This window comes from Sturnus vulgaris, chromosome 1, assembly GCF_052056855.1.
Source record: "Sturnus vulgaris isolate bStuVul1 chromosome 1, bStuVul1.hap1, whole genome shotgun sequence".
Lineage (NCBI taxonomy): Eukaryota > Metazoa > Chordata > Aves > Passeriformes > Sturnidae > Sturnus > Sturnus vulgaris.
The window spans coordinates 16,901,977-16,922,082 of NC_142243.1; the positions used below are offsets into that span (position 1 = coordinate 16,901,977).

The 20,106-nt window shown below is 37.3% G+C and overlaps 1 protein-coding gene across 2 annotated transcripts in view; it reads right to left on the bottom strand.

The window, feature by feature from the left end:
* Positions 1–20,106, bottom strand: part of GPR158 (G protein-coupled receptor 158) — a 192,828-nt gene that overhangs the window by 77,184 nt on the left and 95,538 nt on the right. For both annotated transcript variants that reach the window (XM_088160375.1, XM_014882219.2), the window contains exon 5: positions 5,822–5,890. In XM_088160375.1, the coding sequence (XP_088016501.1) occupies positions 5,822–5,890 (69 nt within the window). The remainder of the gene's footprint in view (positions 1–5,821; positions 5,891–20,106) is intronic.

The window sequence follows — 20,106 nt, forward strand, 5'->3', positions numbered from 1 at the left end:
CTGGTTTCCTCATCTCTATGCCCAAGCATACAATGTATATAAAAAATCCTTGCAACATGGTATTTAAAATCTGCCTTTTGTATTGGCTTGATCTCTAATCCACTGTGATCCAAATAAAATGAAAAGACCCTTTCCTAGAGTACTATGGAAATCTGCAGTGATTATTTTAGAGCAGATATTTACACTGCGTCCTTAGACTTCAGTGACATGAACAGCAAAGACAGGCATGTTCTTTACCTGAACAAGAATAAAATGACAAGTGTTCATTCTAAAAGCTTTAAACACTGTTTTGTGAGTAAAGGCAATGCAGTTATATCCGAAAAAGAATCAAACTGAAACATCTGGGGTATCAGAACAGACTAGCAGCACTAAATGTGTTGGAAAAAGCAAATTTTTCAGTTGGCTCAGTGGACGTCAAGAGTGTATGGAATAAACAACACCTGAGCTTTTGTAACACATCCCTCGTTTGAGGGACAAATGCATAAGAGTATTTTGCAATTTTCTATTTTCACATTAATTAATGTCAAAACCAGAGCTTTCCAGTGACCCTGCTCTGCTCAGGACGGTTATCACTAATGGACCTACCACAGTCTCATACTCCCAAACTTCAGAGCTCATTTCTTCCATGCCAACACACATACAGATCATTTGAGGGGAAAAGGATTCCCCATATCCATATTTAAGCTCCACGACTCCCCACTTTCTATTACTTCTCATAACACAAAGGGGTAGGTGATTTTAGCTTGAGTGTCAGAGAGAGTAATACAACCCCAGAAACAGATCTTAACACCTAACACATGCAGCAAGATGTCTGAGCACAAAATTTATTCCAGGATTCTCTGCTGAACTACTTCATGAGCATTAGGAAACCAAGGTCCCTCACCCCATGGCTCCATTTCTCTAAACTGATAACAATATTGCCTTGTTATAATTTAAAGTTTGGAAAAACAGGGGAAAGCTGTAATGAATATGGATTTTTTTAGCCAAAGGAAGAGTGAAAGAAAATCGAAAGTTTTTTAAAAGATATTCTGCAGCCTCCAAAGCAAGTCCATCTTATGATCTAGCTGACCTCACTGTTACAAGATTCAGCCTCACTGTCTAACAACTTTCACTTGCTGGAATTTAAATCTAGTACTTCTTCCCTGCTATATCAAGAGCGTGGAAAAGAAATTATTCCCTTGGTCTTCACACCACTATACTCATTTTAACTTTAATCACTGACTGTAGAAATCACATCATATCACTATATCATACAATCCATTGCATGTATTTTGGAGTTTCAGTTAATGCAGACTAGAGTATGGGAACTATTTAACATATCAGGTAATCCCAGCTGCCTAGGGTGGAATTCATCACCATCTGAGGCAAGTACCTCAGACTTCATTTATAGTCCATGAAGTGCTGGCCATGATGAACCTCATCTTCAAGTTCCAAATCTAAAACAAGTCATAAAAGGCCCAGTTCCTCTTCAGGATCTGGTGAGCATAGAGTGACTGTCTCAGCTATGGATGCTTACATAAGAAACACAGACTCACAGAATTTCATTTGCAAGTGAGCTTCGGGGGTCATCTGGTCCAGCTCCCTGCACAAAACTAGGTCAGGTTGCTCAAACCTGCGCCCAGACAATTCCTGACACCTCCAAAGATGGATACTTAATAAACTCTGGATGAAGAGTTTTGGTAATTTGTAACCTCACAGTTCAAAAAAAGTTTCTTGATATCTTATCAGGATCTCCTATTTTTCAGCTTGTGCACATTACAGTGTCTAAAATCACCTGAGGTCTTACCCCTAATGATATTAACAGGCTACTCTCTTACACCTTTGTGCTACTGCTCACTGTATTTGAAGGCCTTTGTAGCAAGCAAAGAATCTTTAAACTTGTGGTAGTGTGTTCTAAGCATTAGCAAGACAGGGAGTTAAGAAAGGTCTAAAAGTTTCAAAATAGTTTGTATTTCTGGGGAAGGAAAGTATTGAGATTCCACCTTCCAGATGCCAAGTACAGAAATTAAGGGACTCATCCATAAGATGGTTGGGTTTTGGCTTTCTGTTCAAAATCTAAGAACAAAGAAATAGAAACAAAATCAATTAAAAAGCCTAGTGTTCATTTGGAGGAGATCCATTGATAATTGGAAAGACTAAGTAAAAGCAAATTAGAGATGTTACTAGGAGACTACAGAAAATATAAGAAATGAGAGCTTCAGAAATATGAGCTGCCCAACAACTTCTGAGTAAAATCTATGCATTTGTAATAGACAAAGCTCATCTGCCTGCTTATAATTCAGGAAAGATCAGTGTTGCTATGAGTATAGCAGAACTTGAATAATAAATTTAGGTGGAGACCATCATTTGCACTTCCCATTTGGTTAGAAGGGCATTGTAACAGCTGTTTTTCTCACCAAAAGCAGCTGACTGGTGATATTATTTTTCAATTAATGATGTTACACTATGAATAGATTACTGCATGTAGGCATGAAAACAACAACAATTAGTGAAAGAAATTCAGCAATGTAACAAAGTAGGTTTTGGTTTCCATTTAATTGGAGGGTAGGGAAAGTCAGAGATGCAATAAACCCCTTCTAGACACAGTGAAATTTGTATGCTGAAGGCTCTCAAAACAATCCGAGACAGATTGAGTAAACAGATCTAGAAAAAGAAAGAATTAGGGAAGTGCAGAAAAGCAGAGAACAAAGATGCCAAAGACTTAAAGCAGTGTTGAGAAAAATCTAAGGGGATTTTGTTTTTTAAATAAGAATGTAATTTTGCATTGAATCCTCAAATGAATAGAGATTTCAATTATTTAGAACTGAAATGCCATCCCATAATATCTTTACATTGTTACATGCACTAAGCCAAGCTGTGTAATTCCACACTTGGTTGAGTGTGAAAGCAAATCTTTTTAGTTTTACATTCCAAATCACAATTGAAGAAGAGATGATACCAAAGGAAAACAGCCTTACGTTATAAAACAACACTCTACTGCAGTGGTGCTTATAAAATCCATTTCATACATTAACTCACATTTCATACTACCTGTGGAAAACACAGCCCAATTTGGGTGTATAAGATGTGAGATCTATATTAACTAGTCTTAGAGCTCTAATGTACTCCTCTAGCATAAAAAGAGGACCAAATCAAATAGATGGAAAATTGACCTCTGGGCACATATTACTACGTCTTTATCCACATATCTAGGTCACAAAATATTCCCAATTCTTCTCGGAAGCAAATAAAAACACCTAATAACATGAAGGGGTAAATAAATATGATGCAGGAAAAATAAAATCTGATTTGCAGGTACTTATGACCAACACATTGATAACACATGCTCTACACCCTGCTGTTAATGAATATGTGTGTAAATGTCAGCTGGTGCAAACAAGGCTCTGTTTAAAGCTTAGGTTTTCTTTCTTGTGTTATTCTGCTCTGCTTTGTGCTCCTTTCCCAGGCAATAAGCAGGTGAATACATTTAGATTCTGACCATGTACAGCAAAACATCAAGAGTTCACATTCCAAGGACTCACCCCTCATAATTCACACCTTGCAGCTTGTTTTCTTAAAGCCTTACAGCTTTCACACATTTACTGTTTCACTGTCTTGCCCTGAATCAGAAATTGGTGAAAACTTCTTTGCAATGAATTGAGGGACAGAGATATTGGAAAGCTGATCTTTCTGATCTTCTTTAATTTTACAAACCATATTTTTCTGGTTGGTGAAATAAGGATTAATTTCTCTGTCTGAAAATATAAAGGACCTCCCACTATCACATTCCTCCCCTAAAACCCCCAAAATAGAAATGAAAAAATTGCTCTCTTTTTTTTCCCCAAGTCTGTAGGAGTAACAGCCTCATTAGTAATTCCCTATATAATAAAGAAGAGTGCCCCAGCAAAGAGTGTGGGAGCATAAAACTGCTAGAAGAGAGAAGCCAAGTTGTACACTTAGCCTATTCATTTCTAATATAATGTGTTCTCAGCAGACAGTTTTACATAATAGGAGCTTGAGGTGTGCAGAGAAAGATAAACTCTGGTCAAGTATCTACATCCCATCTGAGACATGGGCTAATCAGGAATTTCCAGAATTTTTTTTTTTCCTCAGAATACATCAAACTGTCATTTTGCACTCACTGTACATTTAACATCCTTAATATCAGAAAAAAAAAGGGGGGCTTAAATGTCAGTGAAGAGCTGAGGGGACACTTGGGTTGTTGAACTGCTCCTTCCCAGAGGCACTTCCTTTCTTCTCCCTCTGCATTTATAGGCTGTGGATGGTCACCAGCTCTTGTCTCCAACAGCATGGTCCTTCAAGTCAACTGCTGAGAGAAATCTTTTTCCAGAATTTTTTTCAGGTGCTGAGCACCTGAAGCCTGAAGACAGACAGCCACCAAAGGATGTTCATCTCAACAAACAGAGGACCAAGAGCAGAACTGGAAAATGAACTGAAGAAAGGGTGGCAGGTGAGCAGACTGCAGACACAAATCTGATGGCTACAATGAGCTCTTCTCCCTCTTTGGAACCGAGGCTGCAGAGACACTGACTGGTTCTAACTGAGCATCTGCCTGGGGAAGCCATTTCCTGGCTCCAGGGTTCTCTGAGAAAGCAAAGAGGAGACAGCCATGGAAAGGAAACCCTTGCATAATAATGCTTTAGGATATGGATTTCTGTAAATGCTCCACAGCACCAGCTGAGGAAGCAGTGCATGGGCTTTCTGTTCTGTTCCCTGAGAAGAAATATGAAAGAAGTTCTGAAAACCCATGGGAGATGTATTTATTGCAAGTTGTAAAAAACTTTTGTCCAACATGAAAAAAACAAAAACTTTCATTTCCCTGACTTCTGCAAAGTGAAAGATGAAAAAAAATACATAAAACTATCCTAGAAATGCACACACTTTTTCTTTAGAACTTGAAAGGCCCACACGATTCAAAAAAGAATGTCTAAAAATTCGACCAGGGTTTGTGTTTATTTATAGTATTCTTCACACCTTCTACTGCAGTTTATTTCCTATTTGTTCTGCAGCTACCAAAGAGTTTTGTTCTGCAGTTCATCTTTCAGTAACTACATGATGGTCTGTAAAAGCACAAAAAATTCTGACTACTGAGGAAAGAGAACATAAACATATTTTTAAATAGTCCACAACTCCATCTTTGATTGTCTCCCAATCTGCATGCTTTCTATCAACTTCGTTCAATATACACTTTGATGCCTTGCTTTATCTAGCCAATGTTTTGACTTTATGTGGCAATTAACAAATTCCGTTTTTCTGGGGCTTTTGAAAAGAGAACAGACACATATTTGTGTGAGTTTTGTGATGTATTTCTCATGTGACTGTGAGATTAATTTTTTTTTTCTCACTTAAGGGTAAGGGTAATGCCACCTGATTTTCCCGAAGATGCCACATACCTTCAGAAACATCAAAATGCATTCCAGGGATGCACTGAAATAATTAATCTCTTTTATACTACAATCCAGAGAAATATTTGGTATAATCAGTGTCTTCCTTTCACATACCTTGCTTTTTTTCCCCATACCATAGATGAGAGAGGTATTGTCTTTCAAAGGAAAATCTCATCTTAACCCAGAACATCCAAAATGTCCAATTAAACAACTAGCAATTTTTACCAAATTGAAAATGGAGAATTATTACAAATATAGTAAAACATCTGAGTGTTTTTAAGAATATTTACAGAGCACAGCACATTTTGTAGTCAGATTAAACTGACTATTAATAAATAGTTTTTACATTTATATTTTCAACAGAATCATCCATACAATGCTTTAAAATTTTGGCAACGGTATAATTTTTTTTTAAAAGTTATAGTTTGACTTACTGGGAAGTACAGAAGAAGTGATCCAAAAAGAATGGTTTCCAACAGCACCAGCCCTGAGGCCCTGATACTCTAGAAGACAAAAACCAACACAAAATATTAGAAAATTTTCTCTGTGTGCCATTTTCATAAAGGTACCTTTCCTTTTGTCAGTATAACACTTCCACAGTAATGTTTATTAAGATGTCTGTCATGCCTGCATGCTCCACACTCCTTAAATCACAGGCCCATTACAATAGCTGTGATTTACAAAATTCAATTTAAAAAATCTTTTTCCTATGTTAAATACTATTCAAAAGATATTACTTGGATATGATTTGAATATCAGATATTTGAATAGCAGATATTACCTGCTAAATTTGCTCTCAAGTGTCAAGACTTAGGGATCATAGGAATTACAGACATGAATTTAACTGTGGAATTTGTTCTGCATTGTTTAATTTCAAGAAGTCCCTAGAATATTTTTCCTCATTTAATGTTAATGACTTGGCTTCCATAATAAGTATTAATAATCTACAATTTTACTGAATGTAGAGTGTGCTCTCATACTGCAAGTGCATTTACTTTTCATAAATTTTTGTACAAAGATGATGATTCATTCACTTGTCTGGATTGTAAAAATACTTCACCATTCCCTTACCACATGTTGTTTAAGAAAACCAACATGGCTTTCTTAAATTTTTAAATAAAAAAAAAATTCTAATACAAAGTGTGTTCTAATAAGTTTGATTTATGTACCATGCAACCGTGCCTTACCTTAGAGACAAAACATCAACACTTGAGAGAAACTGAAAGGTTAAGGGTTAATGACCCGGAGAATCAACCACTGCAAAAGCAGAGCTGCTTTGCTGATATGTGCGAGGTACAGCTGTGAGCACCACAGGATGACCACGACAAATCAGTCTTTGTTTAGCAAGAAGCTGGGCTTGAACCAGGTAAGGGAGGAGGCCAATAAGTAGACCCTGAGAGGTGGGATGATGCTTTTTGTCAGTGCCCTCCCTTCCACGAGTGGATCCAACATCATACAAGACACTGACAGAGGTCAGTGAGTTCATGTCTCTCATGACTGAACAATACTCAAACCACTAATTTTTTTTTTCTTATTATGTACAATGAAACTCTATATACCAGAATGTCCAGCAAAGCAACCAAAATGAGCTCCATATAGAGAAGATTAAAATTATCTAAAACATGTAAAGTACATTTAACTCCCATGTGGACACTCTTCTAAATAAGTCTGTCACATCCAGATCAGTCTTTTCTTAGCAAGCTTGTTTCTGGGCAGCATGATCATAAGATAACCTGCTGGGGCAAAGAAATTCAGCATTTCTAGCTCTTCTTCCACAACAATAAATTATCCCATGATTTTCTTCTCACTTGTGTTCTGGTAGGGACCATTCTCTGTGAATTCTAACTATGCACTTCTGCTTCCTGCCCTAAAGAAGTGTGGCTTACAGAGGAACACTGGAATTCAAAACGGGTTTGAATCCAGATTTTGACTGTACTTTCACCTTAGTCTTTGGTACCAGGAGAGCAGGGGGTTTCACCTAATGTTTACAGATATCACTGCTCGTCTAAAAAGGATTCCTTGGCAAATGGAATAGTCATTGTAGCACAGATGAGTGCTATCCACAATGACAAAGAAAAGCCCAAAACTTCAAATACAAAACAGTACAACTATTTTTAGGTAAGTGTAGAGAAAAGAAAAAACAAAGATTGGAAACTGAAGTATAAAAATTCTCCCAAACTATATTTTTGAATTGTTCGTTTACTGCAAATAAAAAGAGGTATTTTAACATTTGATTTTTGAGTATTTTTATTTCTTCAATAATGACCACTATAGCCCAAGAAGTCTAGGTAGAAAACATTATCCAGCACTGAAACTTTAATAACAGGGATTAACTAAAGAGAAGAAAACAAAATGAAAACAGAATGTTTCAAAATTAATTTACTAAAAATATTTTATTAGATACACAGGTATTTCCAGAAGTCTGTGAGTAATAGTTTTTTCCACAAAAAGCTGAATCTTCCACTGTATAGACTTTGCAAATATGGGTCCCTAAGGTATGGCTGGGGGCAGGATCACAAATGCTTCACTTTATGGGCATCTGCAACATACATAGCAGTGAATATGCCCACACACCTCAGGAAAAAAAGCCCTTGCTCCTTTAAGAAAATAACACAAAAGAAAGGAAACAAATGACAGCCCAAAGTCTCCACCAGCCGGTGTGCACTCATACAGGCTGAATAAACAAAATTCCCCAATGGAATTCACAGAAATTAGGGCATCTTAGGACACAGCTCTGAAATTTCACACAGTGGGAATTTCTTCTGCTTGGGTATAACATTTGTGCTTTTTTTCTCCTTTTTTCTTTTTAACAGCTGCTTGGGGTGTTTTGCATCTGTCTTGCTTGTTGGCATTTATTTTGGTTTTACTTGTTTATTTCTCTGGCTGTTCATCTTGTGTTCAGTTTGTTTACTGCCACTTTGTCTGTGTGTTCATTTTCCATTCAGGGTTTCATTTCTATGTTTACTTTTTTGTGTCAGCAGAACTGTCCTTTCTGGATTTCCTTGTCTCACTCAATGCTTACACATTGCTGACACCTAAGCAATAATGCAGTTAATTTTGTTTCTAGCTTCATCCTAACTTTCATACTTAGCTACCTATGCCACTCACTTATCTAGGTCTGCAAAGAGTACTGTTTGTGAAGGATTGATTTATGCCTTAGGATTTGCTCAGTCTTCCATCCACCCATTCTATCCAGGTCACATTAGTAGCCTTTGAGACAAACAGTCATTCCTTATCCTTGGATCTCAAAAAGTAACACCATTTCTGTGAAAAATCCCATTAAGAAAGGAAAGTCATATGTTCCTCTTGGCCACTGCTAAAGGGTTATAAATAACTTTAATAATTATTTGTACAAGGGAAATTTTAAGAAATGTAGCTGCCCAAGTTGCATGTAACAAAACGAAAGTTGAAATGATGTATGAACAAGCACAGAAGATACTGCATTTCAACTGTCTGTGGTCCTAAGCAATCCAGGAAATACAATAGCATTAATTAGCACTGAATTCCTGAACGTCATCCCATAAATCACTGGTGATAAGAGTGTAAGAGTATCTTCATAGTGGAGGGGAAAAAACAAACAAACAAAAAACTAAACAAAAACACACACACACAAAAAAACCCAAAAAACCAAAAACACAAACCAAAAAACCCACCCCACACCAGAATATAATTAAATTCTGTATCAGTTACATTGTATAATACTGAATTAACTGAACTGTCGACTTTTGGTGTCAGTCCAGGAAGACTGCAGGTTCCTCCAGGGCCACATGTCACTGTATATTATATGAGCATGGTACCACGGAAACCTAGTGAGAGGAAAAGATTGGCATATTTTGATTTTTTCACTTTTGTCAACAGTTCTGCCACTTCTGCAATATAAAGAATGACCAAAGAGGGCTGTGATTTACAGAAAATTTCCTTTTACAAAGGTGGTTTCACTAAAAACTATCTTGCCTTTCAGATAAATAAAGCATATGAGAAAAAATTACAGAAAAAAAATTCAGATATACTTTCTTTGATCTCAACTTTGAATACATCATATTTATTAAATGGGAAAGTGTATCTACACTCCATGTGTAACATGGGAAACATATGGATACACAACAGAATAGTAGAGAAGCAAGAAAATATAGAGAATGGGCACAGGTTTGATTTGCTGTGTTAAGCTGATATATTGGAAGTGACTAGAAAAATTACTATGCAAATTGTCTCAAGAGAAGAGAAATAAGCAGAGTAGCTAAAGGTGGATGTGAAGGCAGTGTGCTCACTCTGCAGTGCTCCAGGGAGAGCCCTTGCTGTGCAGGTCTGGCAGATCCATCCCACCCTGCACCTGAGGACATGGGGGATGTGATGAGACCTTACAGGACTGTATTCCCAAATCTGCCTCTTACTTCTCTGAAAACCCTTCCTGTTCATGTTCTTTTTATTCCTGCTACAGGTGGTTCTTTACTTCTATTAAATGAAAGAAGGTGAGATTTTTGTCAAGTTGAAAACACATAATCTGAAGTGGAGCTGGTTGAAATGCTTTATTACCAGTTGTGTTTCTTACTAAAATACACCTTCCCAACAAATAATTTTTTTCCAGTATGACAATATTTTTGCCTTGATTTCCATATGCTGTTTTTCTAAAGCCCATTGAACCTTTTTCCTCTGTCTTATCTCATATACCTTTTCCTAAACACAAAGACACTGTTATCTTTCTTAGTGAAAGACCTGTGTGGAAAAACTATATTTCAGGAATCCTCTGAATCCTGTTAGTACCTTGTAACAGTAGTGGCATAAAAAATTTATTGTCTTGATAATAAATTCAGGGACTGATTAGGACTGCTACTCATAAAAATGTAAATGTCAAATTCCATAACAGGCTATGCTTTAATTTTATAATTGCAGGTTGAGGTACAAAATTCAAACCACTCATTCCCAGCTAACTGCAGGAAAAACTCTTCAATTCAAGGGAGAAACAGTTTTAACTCTTTTGAAAATATCTCTGTAAAATAATGAAGAGGAAATTGTGTATCCTGCTCAACCTTTCATCAGACTAACAAATACTTTTAACCTATTTGAATCATAGCCTCCTAATACAATACAGATTGAAAGTACAGAAATATTCACAACAAAGGCCAATTTTCCAAAGACAGGCCTACAGTTATGGGCTGCCACTTAAACTGTACTGACAAATTGTGAGATTTTTCTGGCATTTGCGGGTTTTGTGCAGAATTCCTAAACCAAATAAATATAATCCTCATGTTCTTTCTTTTCCCTTTCAAGCCTTTGAAGGATACTTACATGAAGGTAATTTTTTTGCTATTACTAGTTATAGCTGAGCTCAAATAGAATATAATTATTAAATTTACTTTTTACTTGAAAAAAAGTCAGGAAAAGCAAAGTCCATCAATCTTAAAGCGATTTCATTAAAAGTACACAAGATGTTAGGCATCCAAGAAATCCCCAAATATTTTATTTATTAGTTCGTGTGGCCCTTGATATTTTCTGTACCACAAGTAACAAAATCTGTTGAGTTATATCATGATGAACATAAGGTGTTCTGCATTTAGAAACATGGGCATTGCTGCATCTAAGTTGCACTACACCACCTACAAGATAAACATTTGAGAAAACAATATTTGCTGGTGAAGAGCCCTCACAATAAAAATGGTTAATGTTCCAGGGACATCTTTTCTTATAAGGGCAGAAATTCCTTCCTTGGGGACATACTGCTTAGACCAAGATACCTGCTTGTCATCAAATAGTGGTGAATATATACATGAAAGAAAATAGGAAATGAGGTAAATAACACCTAAGTTCAATTTCAGTCCATTCAAATCTCTATGGTTAATTTAAAAGAAGAATATGTACAATGACAATCATCAAAAATCTGGATCTTGAAGTGTCTGCTTCAAGACACTAGGTTATGCATTCAATTAACACAGAAATTAAATGAAGATCCAAAGACATTATTTTTAAGAATAAAATGCACTCTAATATTGATAGTTGCCTAATCACCAAGAGATTAAATTGAATACACAAGAAATTTCCCAAAATAGAAAACCAAATTTCAGGAGCAGGAGGTGAGGCTCAGTATATTCCTCTGTTTAGTTTACAAATAGCTTCAGAATACCTGAACTAAATTTCAGCTTTCTTATTCAACATGGCTTCACCTATTACAAAAGATAAACCACACCTCACAAAAATTGTCTGTATAAATTGTACTTCAATCACACAGAAATAAATAGTTTATGATAAAAGGATAAAAAAACCAATCTGACTGCAAAGTTCAAGATTCATAGCATCTCAGAGGAAACAAACTGAAAATTACAGAATAATTAGAATAGTTAGAATAAATCTGATTGAGGTAAAAAAAATCTCATTATTTTCATTACTTAGAAGACAAATTAACTATAGATAAAAATCATTATATTAATTTCAGATAAATTAGAACCTCATAACTCTGAAGGTTTTAAATCCAACTTCAGTTTATTTTATTCACTTTTTTTTTTACAAGAGCCAAGTGCTAAACCACTCCAAATGAATATCTAATGCTAATCCCAGAAATGGTGAGACTTTTCAGCTTTTCAGAATTTATTAAGGTAAGTAATCTCTCATTAAGTTTAGATCATGGAATGTATGTTTCACTGGAAGTAAAAGCACATTTGTCTTTGAAGGAAATACAGCTATGTATAACTTCATTATTCTTCCTACCAATGTATTGCTGAAGGGAAGCCTCAAGTCAGTGCAGAGCCTGCACAAGGAAAAGGTGAAAGTGGCTGTGCTGTCTGCACAAAGAGTTTAAGACAAGGGACAGCTCATGGATAAGGGCAGATGAGAAGAATAATAGATAAACAAGGCAATATCACATTTCAGAACCAGCAATTAGGAGTCCCAGCCTATCAGTGTCCCACTCTAGGTCACATATTTTGTCAGCACCTGGATCTGAAGACATGATATGGAGGGAAGGGGATGCTCTCAAAAAGCCTCCACCAAACATGAGGAAAGTATGAAGGGAACAAGGGCTGTTTTTTGGACAATGTAACAAGATAAGGATGGTGTTGACACTTCTGCAACAAAGAAATGGCAATAGGAGACAGAAAAAAGCTCATGGGGGAGTTGAAAAAACCGGAGATGTACAGCTCATGCATGATGTCAAGAGGGAGATGCGAGGAGGACGGCAGAAAGCGGCAGAGCAGCCCGTGATGTGCAGCATCATTTCGAGCAGACACGAGCAGTGACTGCATCTGCCAAGGCCAGCTGAAAACACATCACAATAGCCAAGACACAAGCATCAAGAAGAGACCACAAACTTAGAGCTGCAGACTAGCAGAAAACAAGAATTACAAGGGAGCTCAGGAGGAGTTCAGCAAAGCTTAGACGTAGCCGGAGGCACAGTGAGCTCCAGAGCCCAAAATGACGTTTGGTAACAAGCAGGTTGCTACAGTAACTATGAAAGCAGAAGCTGTGATGTCCTAGAGGGAAGCAGGAGGAGATCAAGGTTTCTTTTCTGCTATATTGAAGTTGATGAGAAGATGTCAGAGAAAAATGTCATTATTTTATTCCAGACACAGGGAAGGATGGCTGGGGCAAGGAAGGCAAAAAGCAATATGACTGTGTTCATAGCAAAAAGTCCTAGCTGACAGCATGAGCCTGCTCCTAAAAACCTTCAACTTTTACCCCAAAAAAATGAAGAAAAGAATGAAGAAGAGAAATATGTTTTAGCCTGAGTGATCTGTGTTCAGCTTTTACCACATGACACAGCCAAAACCAACCAAACAACGAAAATATTAAAAACAGCACAAAGTTTCTCTGAACATTCTACCGTTAACAAAAAGTTTTGCAGTTACAAATATGCAGTAAAAAAATGCAAGACTCTTCCAAGAATAAGGTTTCTAATACAATTTTATTTCTACTATTTGAAAGTTCTCACATTACATTTTTTTCTGGTGTTTTCTTTCCCTGTTTCTTAATTTATGTTACTTCTTTCTTCTCTCTGGGTAAAACTTCTAAAAAACCCTATCTTCTCATCTTCATAAGAGCTTCTCCTTAGTTAAATTGGTTTTTCAACATCAAAATGGGGTCGTACTATTAGACCCTTAAAACAATAAGAAAGGTCTGCTTCAGACAGAAGCCTTCTCTTGGAGAGGGAGGCATGCCAAAGACCTCATGCAAGCCACCAGGGACTTTGCTATTGCTATTGATCGTACAAGGAAGGCTCACAGCAGGATACAAGCCCAAGACAAATAGCAGGATAAATAAATAATGTCGCCGTTATTCTGCTGACATGATAGGAAGTCTCTTCCCAGCAAATCTGTAAATGCCCGTTCAGGACCCAAATGAAACTTCAGATAAATGCAACTGTCCTGAAGTTACTGCATCAAAGAATCAGTGAGGAAAGTTTATTATCATGTGACAGACCAATCAGTCTATTCAGATACCCTATAAGGGCTATAAATACGAGACTCAGCAGGAATCAGGGTAACAGATAAGCAAAAACCTCAGCAGTTTGCTCAGTGTAATTGATGACTCTGAAACAACCTCAAAAAAACTTTTCTATGATGTAACAGCTGTCACTGTTGGAAAATATTTGCTGCAATTCAAGAATCCAATTACATTTATTTTTAAGGAGAAATCATAGTGTAATAGAATTAAATGAGCATGGAACTTCAAGGCTGCTACAGCTCTTTCTTTGGTGATAGCTTTAGCCTTAGCCAGCATCCTACACTGAAAGTGCACTACCAGCTCCATTCATTTGAACTTTGAGTCTCTGTGTTGCAGAGTTTTGTGGAGTACTGAGGGAACAGAAGTTAATAATGATTCACAGCCTGCAAGGTCTATGCAGCAAAATATTAAGAAAGCAAAGGCCAGGAATCAGTTTCAATGTCAAAGTGGAGCAAATGTGTCACAATCCATGGGTGACTGACATCACTTTGAAGGCAGTGCACTCCTTGAAAAACCATGAATGTTTTCCAGATGGGCCTCCTAAGGCATTGTGCAATTCGGCTTTGTAGAGACAAGCATTGACTTAATATAGTTATACAGAGAAGACTAGCTTTTGCATCTTTACAGCTACTGCTGAGTACTAATGAAAAGTTATTTTTATGACCTACCTTGTCCATCAGGATTAGACTTTATCTAGAGCACTTTCTTTTGCTTCCTACCACCCTGCTCTTCTCATTAACTCTTCTTTATGAGACTGAACTGAAATCAATGAACATATTTCATATCTAGATCTTTATTTTCTTCACACTTCAGTTTTCATTAGGCCTAAAGTGTCTGTAGTTTATTTTTCTATTCACAAGTACTTGATGCCTCTAAACTGTGCATTAGAATACAAATACATACTCATGTGAAACCTTTGGCCTTATGAAGTGAATACACACAGTACCCTGCAAACACTGCAGCCATGCCACCAACACCTGCTGTCTTTGGGACTCCAGCAGCCAGTGCATCCTCCCTGACACCCACCTGCTGCTGCAGGCCAACAGCCCCTCCACTTCTCATCGTGCCAATATGGCTCTCTTAAATTATTTATGTGGGAGTTAAGAAAGTACAGCATCCCTAAAGGCAAACCTTAACTACACAGAAAAATGGGAAGGGACATGCAAATAAAGGAAATGAAAAGTCCACTAAAAACAACAGTTTTGAAAACAACATTGGCAATGTCTTTCAACTTGAACACCTGAAAACTACAATAAACTTCCTGAGAAATCACAAAAACTAGGTTCTCGCCCTAGGACAGGAGGAAGAAAGGGTGTCTAACGGACTGCACTGAATATATGTATATGTGTATATGCTGAGTGAACTACCAGGTATGCCCACCAGTGCAGCATGTAAATGCAGCTGCTCCATCTGTGCAAGATCCCTTCCATCTATCAAGTTTCCACTTCAGCTGAAATGTCAGAAATTGTTGTCTAGGGAGAAAAATGCAGAATGTGCACCAAAGATGAAAGCCATCCAGGCATAAACACATCAATATAGCACTGTGGAATCAAAAAAAGGGAAAAGGATTGGCTGATTTACATCCGAAAAAGGTATGTTTGCAAAGCCAGCATGCTTCAATATTTAAAGATGTATCACATCAATAGCCTGTGATTACCTCATTCTGAATTACTGTACCCTATCACGGCTGCAGTAAGGGAGAAAAGACGTTCTTGATTTCTCAATATTAGAAAGGGGAACTACAGCATAAATCTGCATGCTGCCTTTCCATCTATATGCAGTTCTCTGCAGTGTTTAAAATTGCACTGCTTAGGGACTATCTTCACAGTTTTGAAATCATATTTAGCAGAACACTTAAATATATTTACACTAAATGAAAAAAACGTGATAGTGGTGGCAGAGTTTATCTCACCACCCCGAATTCCAAATTGAAAACTTGCAATTGACAGAATAAAAACCATATAAAAACAGTCTGTATCTATTATTTGTCACATTTCCCTCAAGAGATGGAAAATTATTTATTCGTGTTGATGATATGGTCCTGTTAGCTGTATTTACCTTGATTAGTGTTCAAGATGTATATTTTCCTCCTCTCATTAAAAGTATTTGTATTTCTGTATTTCCAACAGTTCCTGAATAAAAGGAGGGGGAGTTGGAGAGGGTAAAAGTGGAGAAGACTAGTTCAATAAAATGTAATTTAGTTTAAAAATTCCAATATTTGGGATTGAAAGTCCCAAATTTTGGTCTTTAACAGGGCAATGTCCTTCATTCCAATGGGCTCTTATCATAGTCCTTTATCACTGTTAATGCTATATGGCAACACCATTCCAAATTGCTGTGTTGAACTCTAAGCATTTTTTCCATTATTTTTCAGAGCTGAAAACAACCTTTGCCAAGTGTGTTCATTACTACAATTTTACCTTGACATGCTGGATTTACATCCAGAGCCACCGGCCACAGGTGCATCAGGAAGATGGAAAGACCAGATCCCCATGCTCACTCTCTGTTCCCCTATTTTCAGAACCTGGCAGCTCCACAAGGTGGTGAGATGAGGGCAACGTAGTTTGGCTTTAGTGCAACTACTTTGAAGCCTTTAGCATTGATCTGAGTGAGAATTCCCAGCAAACAAGACCCTTCTGAAAAGGTCTAGCATGAGTCAAGGCTGGCAGCACATTCTCATCTCTCCTTCATCACAAAGAAGCAATTAGTCTCTTCACTCTATGGCTGAGACCAACTTCTCTGCTCTCTTTGCAAGTAGAGGTTCTTGGCATTTCTTAAGGGCACTCACACTTCCTCACAGCAGTTGTATTCTGCCCGAGAGCTCCCTGTTTGAGGTGGTAGGCTGCTATGCAAAGGTCAGTTATTTTCAGCTCTTCTTTCTGATTCATTTGAAAAGTCAGCCTGATAACTGATGAGCCCTTTAGGTTCTTTGCAGGTAATGTCCTTCCACAGTCCAGTACTTTTACAAAAACATGATTACAATGCAGTTGGTTTTCTCTTTAAGGCTCTGGTAGTTTTCTAGTCCTATGTTAAGTCTGATTTTTTTTAAAAATCTGATTTTTACTCAAGTTATTTAAATGTTCAATTTCTTTCCAGTAGCTTTGCTACCCTTACACTGCATGTCATTGATGCTGCAGTTGGTCACTCCCTGTTTGAGCTCTCCCTTGGCCCACACAGCACTGCTCACAGATGAATTCTCCTATTTTGCTGATGCATTTTCTTACAAAATCACTGTTCAGCTTCTCATTTTTGAGAATATTTGTTTTAATATCCATTATTTCTGTCCTTGTCTAACCAGCTACTTTTGTTAGCTTAACCTCATACTTTTTGGATGTGCTTTTTGTAGTGATGCTTGCATTATTAAATCAATAATAATGCCACAGCACGTAAAGATGTTTGCTAGTATCACCTTGAGCTGTTTTGTTCCTTGTTCCTTTTGTTCCTTTTTCACCTCTGTATACAGCCATGAAAATCTGACTTGGTAAGGCTGAAAGTTGTTCTGCAAGATCCTCTCACACTCAAACTCTGTAAAAGCCTTTGAAAACCAAGGAAATAAGAGGAGTCTGTTCCTTTACAGACTTCTCTGTGTTGCTAAGACAGATAAAATGACCATCAACAGCACTGAGCCTGCTCCTTGTTTTGACTCCAGTGTCCCTTTACTTCTCCAACACTGCAGAAGCCTCACCATCTTCCCGTGTCAGATTCAGGAAAATCACTCCGTCAGAGCAGTCAAAACAGAATTCCAATATTTTCACTATTCAGGAAAGATCTCTTTTCCTAGGCTTCATCACACAATTCCCTCAGAGGCATTAAACTGTTGCTGTCAGGTGCTGTCAGCTTTTCTGATAGGATTTCACAAATTTTCATCTCCCTTGAGTTTTTGAGCCTCTTGCACCTTGTATCAATACCAGGTTCATGGCTTCCAGCTTCCGCTACTGATTAGCATGAGGGCTGTCCACAGCAAAGATTTCTTTGAAGTGATCCACATATCTGATTCCCCTTCTGTATTAGCTATGAATAATTTCTCCTCTTTATTCTTTGTTCGGTACATTTCCCCCATTTACTCTCCTGCTGAAATGCTTAATCTTTTCCCATTATAGCAGTAGTCTCCTTTTTATCTGTTATGTTTTTCATCTTTTTTCTATCTTTCCCTACAAAGCTTTTCACTAGTGGTTTAGCTTCTGCACTCCTTCTGTGCCTTCTTCCAAATTTTTTTGTTCTTATCATTTTGGAGTTCTTCCTTCTCTTGGCAGTGGGCCACCTTTTCTGCCTGTGACTTTCTCCAGTTATGACTCTTGCAGTTTAATAACATTACTGCTGAGCTGATCTCAGGGCTGCTGAGTCACTTTCACCTGTGTTTGACAAAGCCTCAAATGAATTCCACAGCACTGATTGGAGCTTTGTCATGGTATCTTTTTGCTATTCCATTTTGTTATTTTGGCCAATTCCAACAACTGCTTGAAGTCATTACTTGCAGTTACATTTACAGGTTGACAATGGTCAGATTGGTCAGTGGTACCAATGGTTTGGATCAACTGTGTTTTGGATGAAAAAGCTACATTTTTTTTCTCACCTATCAAATGTGCAAGTCTACATGAGTAACAACAAAGTTTTCAAGAACAGACATGAAATCTAACTTAATGACTCTTTGCCAAGAGAACAAAAGATATTCTGATTTAGACTCTAGTGTCCTACCTCACTTTATGGCCTATGCTGCATTATTAAAGAAGCAGAGACTGATGCTTCCTGATCTATCCTCTAAGTTTCCAAAAATAAAATTATGGCCTTAAAGCACCAGATATTTCACCAAAACCACTATGTTTAAACACCCTAGAAATACAGAAACATATAGAAATATAGAGAGAAATATCCTCCATGATTCCTTCCTATTTGAATTGCTTTATACTTTGAGATCTGTGATATTCTTTGCCAATGAGTGACATAAAGCAACTAAAAATTGTGTAATACAACTACTTAATTTTTTAAAAACATTTGAGAGATTCCTTGAACATTTGAGACATCCCTTGATCCTTAATCTAGTGATACTCAAAGAGGAACCATGAATATATATGTTTGCATATCAATATCTCACTGTTGTACATTATTTTATGCCATATTTCTTACCCTGTCTTTTCCTCTGCCACCCCTTGGTTACCTAAAAATAGTGCAGCTCACCTAGTCCCTTGAGACCAAAATTTTAAGAGCTTTTGGTGGCAGATCTTGGAAGAAGTGTTCTCATGTCCACATGCTCATAATTCCCCTTCACAGAGTTCCAAATACATTTGTAGGGCATCACATTCTCCAAAAGCCCACTTCCTGCACTTGCCCATGGACCCAGTAGGTCTATTATTTATTACTATTACTCTGAATTTGCAAGTGTGTAAGTTGTACTTACTGATCTTTAGTTCTTGCCACTATAATAGGGAGTCTTTATAAATACAGATGTCACATTTCCTACCTTCCATTACTCCTCTACTGCTATTAATGTAAACTTATTACACAATAAATAGATTGGCAGTTTTCTAGACAGAAATTGGAAGAAGATTCTCTACAGGAACCATAAGAAGTTCTAGCAGAATAGACTTAAAACTTCAGAGACTTGTAAAAGTCTCCATAAAGAGAAGCCTGGCTTTTAAAAACCAGTCATCTGCCTTGCTATAGGCTTTATCTATTTATTACCATTCCTTTTGTCAAGATCTGAGTGGGAACTCATGAGCTGGTATTTACCACTTTCTCTGTAGAGTCTTATTACGGCCTAGGTCAGTAATAAAGATCATGTCAAAATGAAAGTTGTATCATCACATTTTGTCAGTAACACTTCAGCAGTAATTGCCCAAAAGGTCTCTGTTCTCATGGCCATGCTCTCTGGCAGTGCAGGGCTCCATCTTTTTCCCGTGGTTGGTCTTTTAGCAGCTGCCTTGGATCTCACATATATTCTGCACTGCTGACAAAACCAGGCTGATGCCATTTCCCATTTCAAGTACTGCCTGGCCATAAGAAGTGCAACCAGTGTAATCTGAAAAGCTGAGGTATTTTTTTTCACTTCCCTAAAATACTTATGATCTGCATCTGCTCTTACTGATACATTGACCTATTTTTCTATTTTTCTGTCATAAGCTAAAGGATGATTATGGACTTTTATCAATTCTTTTTGTGAATTATTATATTCACAATATCACTGTCAAGTGCCTGGGGTGTTTCTTCCCAAGTGCTTTCTGTTGGCAGACCTCAGCTTTTCAGGACCTTAGTTATTTGAAGGTAGTAATCACCAGGAGGCCCCATGAAGCAC